At 42.6% G+C, this 9521-nt stretch overlaps 1 protein-coding gene across 1 annotated transcript; it reads right to left on the bottom strand.

The window, feature by feature from the left end:
- Positions 1–911: 911 nt before the first annotated feature.
- On the bottom strand, positions 912–6516 carry LOC109782438 (vacuolar protein-sorting-associated protein 11 homolog). The gene is made up of 5 exons (XM_020341060.4): positions 6071–6516; positions 5378–5551; positions 4950–5273; positions 2509–4287; positions 912–1609 (listed from the first exon to the last, which is right to left on the bottom strand). Exons 1-5 carry the CDS (start codon positions 6308–6310, stop codon positions 1253–1255), a joined length of 2874 nt encoding a protein of 957 aa, XP_020196649.1. The 5' UTR covers positions 6311–6516; the 3' UTR covers positions 912–1252.
- Between the last annotated feature and the right edge of the window lie 3005 nt (positions 6517–9521).

Genomic DNA, 9521 nt, shown 5'->3' with positions numbered 1-9521 from the left:
TTGCACGCGTTTACTACAGCTTGCTTGGAAAAATCTGCCGAGGTATTCGCAAAAGGCCAAGGTATTAGCAAAAGACGGCGTCCGCATGTTCGCGAAGCAAAAATTACACTAATTTTTATTACTTTAATATAATTGTGTTAATTTAATTTTCCCGTACGCCGACGGGTCGTGGAGTGCAACATTGGTTAGTGCCAGACAGCTCCGTGGCTTTTTCGCCACAACGTGCCAAGTTTGTGAACTGCGGCGTCACATTTTGCAAGTTTGAGGCTAAAAGAACATTCTGCAAGTTTATGTATGAATAGTGCTCATGAATGCCAAGTTTCTGGACCGCCGATGCAATTACCTCTTTATTAACTGTCCAAGTTACAGTCTAGTGTAAAGCTTGAACGTTTACGCTGAAGATGTTGTGTATGCATATGATTGTCCACTCTACCTACTAGTTAGTATAGACACGTGATCCTAGATCTCCCTACCATTCTCTCTTTTTGTAGATGCAATGTATCCATTCCGATGCAACATCTCCATGTTCTCTCTGGGGCCAGCGGTAGTTCAAGCTTGCAGGTGGTTCAGATGAATCATGCAAGAAACCAACTATTACCTCCGTATCAAAATGTAAGACGCTATCCTACAAAGACGTCTTATATTTTGAATGTAAGACGCTATCCTACAAAGACGTCTTATATTTTGGTACAGAGGTAGTACATTTCTACGAGACGCCACCTGCAAATGAATGAATGCCCAAATTTCACATGGCAATCAGCTCAAATGAAGACAAATCCAGAAAGGTATAAAAAAAATTGAAAGCTATCTAACCTAAAACGGCCAAACACGCGAGAAGAAAGCTGTAATTCTATCTAATTTAATAAAGTACCACAAGATGGTGTGCATTCAAACAGAAAATAAAATCCAGCTTTAACACTTAAAAATGCAATTCATAAGAAACTTATGCAGTCCAACATAAGGGCACATATCGAATAACCAAACTCAAATGCTGGAAGAAGCTCACTCCGAGCAACCTATTTCCAGCACCCAGAAAAAAGGGCGGCTGGAACAAAGTATTTACAACGCCATTGTACACTAAAAAAATCAGAGCATGGATCAAATAGGCTAGTGAGCACAACTGAGTACATGGGGAAGGCTCGGTATCATGGCCTGCGCATGCTAGTGACTGATGGAAACCGTAAGCACACTTGAATCACAATAAACATGATGTATAAGCTGTACAACGCAAAACAGTGGCAGTAACTCTTCACTATGGGGCATTTTCAGGTGGAATCGTCGTTTTGCTCACTACGCCCTTGCTGAAGTAGTCTGCTACCACAGAAAAGCCATCCTTCGAACCCCTTAACTGCCTGAAGAAGAGATCATGATCCCTGGCATTTAGTTCTAGCTTCTGCTTTGCCTCCATAACAGATCTGTATTCAGGTGCACATTCCGGGCACTCCTTCTCATTGTCCCCAAGGCAGCGAAGATGGAACGAGTGCATGCACATGAAATGGACAGCAGGAAGATCAAGGGTGAAGGTGCATGCTGTGCACTTGCTTAGTTGAAAAACCTTTGCGTTTGTCTTGAGGTCTTCTATCTCCCTTTTCATCAATTCTGTCTCTTCCTGTATAAACAAAAAATCTCGTTTCATTATGCGTTCCTTGTTTTGATCACTGAAGAGTGTAAATGTACTCCAGCTAAAGTTTCGAATATTTGCTCAGATCTTGCTACATCAGAGAAATCTTTTATAACAATCGTTCCCTTTAGCAAGAATCTGAAAATTGCCGTCATCACTAAATATGACTGGGTCACCAATTTTATTGGAATGATCAAACTTAATATATCAAAAGCATGTGATTCTGTTAGACATGTCTGTAGTATGAAAGACTAAACTTTTGATAACTGCCAGCTTCAAGCACTTTATTGCTAGCGTGGAAGCAAAGTTTCTTACATGTTACCCTCCCAAGTCCCAACGAAAAACATGACTATGATTATTAACCACTGCAATTATGTAGTGTGCATGATAATTATGTTTATGCCAATAAACATATTAACTCTAAAGTGAGTTCAAGCTTCACTTGTGGCATGGTATGCAGAAGTCAATTGTCGAACATCAGCATAGGAGGACAAAATGGCATGCTACACATCCTCCTCTTCGCAAAGAGAACTTGATACCGATTTAGATGTAAAAAAAACTTGATTTCTACTGAACCATGGGTTTTCGGTACATAGGTTCATCGAACGAAAGCCAGCTTTTAAGAGCTGCTGCTGCGCACTATACAACCTCAGCTATCAAATTTCAGTCAAAGCTTCAGAGTTGTTGTTGGCACAAAAAGCTGAACAAAAAATTCCCTAATATCTAGCTTGGGCCTATAACAGCACATTTAGTTATCCTTTACATAGTAACATACTGACACCAAACTATGCTACACTAAGTGATTGCCTAAAGATTGTAAAAGATGTTGAGAATAGCAATAGAGAAAAGAAATGCTGCAGAAGTATCACATTCAAACTACTACTAACCTGGTACTTGTCAACAGATTTTCTGTCATCTTCGATTAGCTTTGATTCTTGCTCAAGTTTGCGAGCAATGTAATCCTTGACAACTGAGAGAGTCAAGCATGGGTTTTTTGATAGTGTCTGTAGGACAACAATTGGAGGCAAAACATCCGCCTTCTCAACGTAGGTCAAGACCTCTTTAACTTCCTTAGAGCAATCTTCCCCAAGCTCACCAAAATAATTCAACAGGTCACCCCAGAGAGATGGATCCCCTCCTTGAGTTGAGTCCCCTAGCTTCTTACAGCATGCAATTAAACCTTCATGGTCATGAGCTTGCTTGTAGCAACTGATAACCTCTTTGTAGAGTTTTAATTTCTCATACAGAAATAACAAGCCATCTTTAAATGCATTTGCATTACAAATGATAAGAGCAAGATCAACAGAATACAAAGGTTCTTCCATCTCAGGTGTCCAGGCAGACTTCAGCAAAGCAAGTCCTTTCCTTTGTCTGTCAACAATATCCTTTGCTGTTTTATTTTCTTCTTTTCCAAGTTTCGCTTTCTCCCTTGTGCCTGATTTATAGCCGTTTGTAATTTCCTTCCCTTTTCTTTCTTTACTATTGTGATCATCAAAGTCATTTTCTTGTGACATAGATGGGAAGCTTAAATCTTTTGATATATACAGCTCTAGAAGTGTGTTATGGATTTCTGTCTGAGCAGGTGAGTCCTTGACTGCTTTGATATAGTTTTCTAGAAATTCCATGAGATATTGTGGGCTGTGCACAAATATATTTACAAAGTCCATTGGTGAAGGTATCATAAGCAAACGCATGCTATTTGAACCTCTCCTTGTCGTAGGATCTCCCCCGTCAGTACAAAGCCTCAACAGTATTTTAACAGTTTCAGCAGGTCTATGGTCCACAAGAATTTTTCCATATTCTTTTACAGTAAGACCAGCTTGATTTGCCTCAAGGCCAGATATATACTGCAGCGCCTCATCATATCTAGCAAGATCCTCAAGTAAAATCTTCAAATACAGCTCATGTCTCCCAGCCTTTTTGGCCACAAACATAGCATGTTCATGATATCCAGCTGCACGACATACTCTTATGGCAGTTTCCACATCAAACTTAATTTCACCTACCCCATCTTCATCTTTGATGAAATGGTTCAGCTTCTCAACATCTTTCAATTTGGTATAGCAGTTCAACAGAAGGGTTGTGTGGTCTTTGGATGCTAATCCTCTATCATGTAACTTTTCTAGATAATTTGTCAGGTTGTGGATGCGCTTTGCATCGAGAAACTTCTGTATAACATATGACGGTTCAAGATGACCAATGGTGTGGATATATTGAGACATGGCCTCATCATATTCTTGTTTTCCATACAGATGGTCACCATACTTACGTAGAACCTCGGCAGTTGAAGCAGGATCAGCCTGCTGACTTTGTACAAGATTGATTGCGACTGTATAAAGATTTTTCTTAAATAACATGTCGAGCTTACTTTCCATGTCTTTCTCCCCAATGCAGAGTATCCTTTTATCACTCATTATGAGAATAATATAGCCCCACTCAGTGACCAAATGTGAAACATCCCCCACAGGCATGCTATGCGCAATTAACCGATTCTTAAGATCGTAAACATTAAGAGTATTCTTTCGGCTTCTCTGATCTTCAATTATGCAAAGTAAATAACCCCGAAACCAACCGACAAACTTCTTCTCACCATCGAAAGCCCAACAAGGGCCTCTACCATCAACTTCGTAGAAATACACAGCTTCTGGTCTACCAACAATCAGATCCTGCACAGATACAAATAAAAACAAATAAGGTTTGCAGTAGAGCAAGATAAAATTGGACTGTTAAAAAAAGCGCTAGGCGTTAATTGCGCATTTTGCCACTGCCTTGTGCTTTTCTGACCAAAGCGTGCACTTATGCGCAGATTAAGCACTGGGCATTTTGCTATGGCCTAGAGCCTAGGCGCACTTAAGCGCCCGCCTAGGCGTGCCTTTTTTAACTAAAAATCCTAACAGCAAAACACAGGTAGGAATGTAATAAATTGAGTAATTGACTGAGTAGCTCCAGGTCAAAAATACTAGCTAACTCTTTCCAAATTTTGCAGCACAAATTGTTTATGTGGACTTAGTTAGTTTCAGTGATCACATGTAGATCTGGTACAGCTTTTTTTAGTAGCGGCTGTGCAGAACAACTATACTGACCAAGGGCCTATGAGACTAACAGGTGGCCTAACCAAACTTGCCCTGTTATTCCTTGTACCCTGCTGTCTAGTTGCGAACTACTGAGTTGGGGCAACGACCAAATAGGTCCCAACACATAATTACCAGCACATTTGAAGAAATAAATGCACAAACAGATGAACAAGCAGAACGATTTGAAGTTTGTATAGTTAAGATTTGAAGAATAACAAATGAACAAGCACAAAAACAGAACATATCACACTAACCATGCGGTCACTCATTGCTACGGCATTGGTCTCACAACCAATTTGGTCAAGTGTTTGCCTCCTTGGTGGTTGATGATGCAAGCTGAACAAGGTTATGGAACTAGGAGTAATGGCAAAGAGCTGATGTGCCTGCCCTTCAACTCGGAACCCAAGACCAGTAATAGGTGAACTTGTGCCGTCTGAAACAGGTTCAACTTGCAATGTGAAGCGTGTGATACGCTCACGTGCAATATCACCTTTGATGCAATAAATGCAACCATTGTCCAATCCGATAGCAATCAACAGGATGGGAGGAGCTTCTTCTAAAACCAAAAATGATGTAATCTGCAGAATTAAAAAGAGTATTACAAGTAGAATAGGATGTTATTGTGTGCAACGTATATTCAAATTTTCTTAGCAGAAGGTAACCTGCAAAGGGGAGGATTTACCTTGGCCTCAGGAAATTGATTCGTGAAGACCCGCAAAATTTGAACACAGAAAGGGGTTGTCGTACTTGAACCCTCTTCTTGTACTTTATCAAGGTCAAAAACTTTTAGACAGACTGCCGATGACTGTGAAGACGCTTGATCATCATCTCCAACCGTGACAAGAACATTTCTTTGCTAATCATACAAAGGCATTAAGTTGTAAATATCCCTTTTAGCTGTTATTATCATGATAAAAACAACACGAACGAAAAAACATAAGAGGAAATGCATTACGAACAGCGAGAGAAACCGAGGTAGAGTAGGTAAGAAATTAGTGACAAAAAAATAAGCACCATATTGTCAGTAAGAAATAGTAGCAAATTAGCATATATATAATCAATGTCATTGGATAATGGTAACCCAATTTAGTTGAACTTCATCCCTTGCAGAAATAAACAAAAAGATGTGGTCCGAACTCTGAAGCCTTATCTTATAAGTTTCTGGAATTGTTCAGGGCTGTGCGAGAGAGCAATGCTTATCATCCCATCTGGGATTGACGAACTATGTTCACTACGCATAATTAGAAGTTCATTTAAAATAATAAAGTAACATTGTTTATTTTGTCTCCTGATTGTACAGGACCAATATTGAAAATTCGAATACATATGGCGAGCAAGTCCACAGTTCCAGATGCGTTTCCATGGGTGTACGTACCTTGAGCTGCTGGAGGAAAAGGACGGATGAGGCGTAGGCCTGGAACCCGTAGGAGAGGCGGAAGCCGCGGTCGAGGAGCCCCACGGTGCCGTCGTCGCAGCCGATCGCGACGCGGCCGCGGCCGCCCGAGGAGCAGGTCACTCGGCCCGCGATCTCGGCTGGCACGGCCGGGGCGCCGCCTCCCCCGCCGCGCCCTGCCCCCTTCTCCTCGAAGAACTCGAACTTGCGCCACTGGTACATGCTGGGCGCAAGGGGAGGCAGATCGGGAGCGCACTGCCGGGCAGCTCGGGTGGGATCGACCTCCGCGCCGGCCGGTGGAAGGGAGGGGGAGGAGAAGCGGCCTTCGGTCGGTCGGGCACGACTGGACAGATCGGGTCGGCTTCCGTTGCGCCCTTGGGTCGGGCACGAGCACGACTGGACAGATCGGGTGCGGCCTCGCGGGGAGGTGCGCGAGCTTTGACGAATCAAACCCTCAAGTCCAAATCCCGGTCGTTTCAACCCTGAATTTATAATCCCGGTCAAAATCAAACCCTGGAGTCGTTTACCAGACAGGGATTGCAATGAATGGCCGGGATTGCTGGCGGATTCCTATTTGCCGCCCGTGGGCAGCAAACAGCAGTGGCTACGCCCCGCAGAGCCCGCGGATGGGCCGGCCCATTTCGCGGCAGCGCATGTTGCTCGTTCACTCCTTTCTTTTTTCGTTCCTTTCTGCTGTTGACTTTTTATTTTATTTTATCTTTTTAGTTTTTTCTGGTTTTTTCATGTTCATTTTGCCTTTTTCTTTCTGGTTCTTTCGTGTTCTTTCTGGCTTTATCTTTCTTTTCTTTTTTCCTTTTCCTTTTTCTTCCATTAATATATTACAAGGAAATGTTTCATCGTGTATTTTTAATCATTAATAATACTTTAATACGATGAACAAACTGTGTTTCTTCTATTTATTTTTACTTCTCTTCCTTTTTGTGTATTATACAAGAGTTTACCATGTATTAAGAAAATGTTCATCGTATATTTAAGAAATTGTTCATACATTAAAAAAATGTTCATTTATGCACTTAAAAATGTTCAGCATATATGAAAAAAATGTTCAGCGTATATGAAAAAAAAATGTTCAATATGTATTTTCAAATTGTTCGGTATACATCACAGTAGTGTTCATTTTGTATTTTCAAATTGTTTAGCGTATATCACTGTAGTGTTCGTTATGTATTTACAAATTGTTTAGCGTATATCACAAAAATGTTCAATGTGTATATAAGAAATTTTCATTGTGTATTAAAAAAATGTTCAATGTATATTAAAAGGTCCACGAGTTTTGTAACAAGATTCATGAATTTGAAACAAACGTGGAAAAAGCTTCACGCATTAGATAAAAAAGGTGCGCTCATTTTTTTAGCAATGCAATAGAAAAAAATTGGGCGGCCCAGCGCGGAGGACGGGTACACTCCGTGGTCAGCACTGCTTGAATTATTTTAAACCATATAAAAACCGGTGGCCATCTTAGTAGGAAATAGCAAACAAAAAAGTTTACAATTTTTGAAAAAAATGTTCACAGATTTGGAAAGAGTACAATGATTTTGAAAAGAAGCTCACGGATTTTCAAAAGAAAATTCAATGGATTTGGGGAAAGATTCACTTTCTTCGGGAAAAATTATAAATTGAAAAGGAGTTCGTGGATTTGACACGGATTTGAAAAAATCTTGAAAAATAGAACGAATTTTTTTTCACATGTTCAAAGAATTGCCAGATTTTCAGACATTACTCTCTTTTCAAAAAAAAATTGCAGGAAAAGATACAAAAAAACCGCCCTGATTCTGCGTTGAACTCTCCTTGGACCTACAGATCTATGGTTCTAATCGTAGGACTTGCTGTTTTATATTTTTCGACAATCAAATTGTTACGCTACATTTGTTTTTGAGAAATATTGTTACGCTAGTACGGACGCGATCGTATTCCATGGGCCGGCCCAGCCAGGTGTCACTGCGTGCGTCGGGTCGAGCTCCCGTGTAACAGAAAAAAAAAAGACAATTTTTTTGCAAAGAAAAAAAAACAAATGGGCTGGCCCAGCGTAGCCCTGGCCCACCAGCCAGACAAATCCCGGTTGAAATTTGTCAAGGTTTGATTTAGACCGGGATTGCATAGTTCAGGGTTGAAACGACCGGGATTTGGACTTGAGGGTTCGTTTCGCTCAACCTCTACGAGTTCAGGGTTTAAAATGGACTTTTTCCGGTGCGCGGGGATGGGACTCGAACACAACACGAGAGCAGCAGTCGATGTCCTCAGCCGTCCAATCTAACTTAAACAGTCCGGATTCCACTGTTTTATTTGGAAAAAATCCTGCCACGTACTCTACTTTAGCTTCGCCGTCTTGTGCTCCACTTGCTGAAGAAAACAACAAAGAAACGAAGGCGACAATCGGCACGTAAGCGAGTCCACCACGTTTCGTTTTCCCTAAGAGGCGACCGAGAGGCGATCGCGTAGGCGATCGGGAGGCGGCGCCTAGGGTTAGGGTTTCGGACGCCGGGTGGTGATCTTCAGGGCAGTGAGGGCGTGGCGACGGCGCTGCGACTTCGGCTGTGCCCTGCGTTTTGGTGCTCCTACTCGACGGGGTGACCATGGCGTCGTCCTCGAGTAAGGGAGAGAAGGCGCCTTCTATGGCAGCGACCCCGACGAAGCGGACACCACAGAAGACGGGGGAGACGGGAGACAAGGCGTGCCGGAGATCCTTAGAGTCTCCGGCCGATCCTCAGAGTCTCCGGCCGATGGCAAGACCATGGAGGAGGCGGCGTCCCTGTCGGCGAAGATGGGGGGCCTGGCGCTGACTGAGAAGGAGGCGGACGGGTTTGTGTTTGAAGATCCTGACCCAAGAACAAAGCGGGAGATCAAGTGGGCTGTTGTGGGCAAATATTTCTCTCCGCGACCTCTGATCAAACACGCTTTTGAGAGAGCTATGCAACGCGCATGGGGCCTCCACAGGGACGCCCAATTCAAGTTGCTGGGAGGGAAGATGTTCATGATCAGATTTGGTAGTGAGGGGGACTGGAAGCACGTTCTTAATAATGGTCCATGGCAGTTTGATTTTAATGTGGTGGCGCTGAAGGAATATGATGGGGAAACTAGGCCATCTGAGATGATTTTCGATTCGATAGAGGCTTGGGTCAGGGTTGATGATCTTCCTTTGGACAAAAGATCAAAGGAGTTTGGAGAGGCGCTGGGAAACTGGCTGGGACAGGTGGTAAAGGTCGATGTTGGAGATGATGGTTTTGCAAGGGGAACCCAGCTCAGAGTGCGGGCAAGAATTGCGCTACATGAACCGCTCGTTCGGGGTTTCTACCTAAAGAAGAAGCCGGATGACCTGGAGAAGACTTGGTTTGATTTTGCATATGAAAAAGTCCCGCACTTCTGTTTTGACTGCGACAGATTGGTGCATGTGGCTGGTGTGTGTGAACCTCCG

This window comes from Aegilops tauschii, chromosome 2, assembly GCF_002575655.3.
Source record: "Aegilops tauschii subsp. strangulata cultivar AL8/78 chromosome 2, Aet v6.0, whole genome shotgun sequence".
In the NCBI taxonomy this organism is placed as follows: Eukaryota; Viridiplantae; Streptophyta; class Magnoliopsida; order Poales; family Poaceae; genus Aegilops; species Aegilops tauschii.
The sequence above is the reverse complement of the archived record's forward strand: the minus strand, read 5'-3'. Positions and strand labels throughout refer to the sequence as shown.

What these genes read in the sequence shown, in the direction of transcription:
- LOC109782438 (XM_020341060.4), bottom strand. Translation starts at nt 6,310, where the DNA reads ATGTACCAGTGGCGCAAGTTCGAGTTCTTCGAGGAGAAGGGGGCAGGG. An exon ending in ATCAATTTCCTGAGGCCAAG is followed by an intron (nt 5,274 to 5,377) that starts GTAAATCCTCCC and finishes TTAATTCTGCAG; the next exon opens with ATTACATCATTTTTGGTTTT. An exon ending in TAGCAATGAGTGACCGCATG is followed by an intron (nt 4,288 to 4,949) that starts GTTAGTGTGATA and finishes GTATCTGTGCAG; the next exon opens with GATCTGATTGTTGGTAGACC.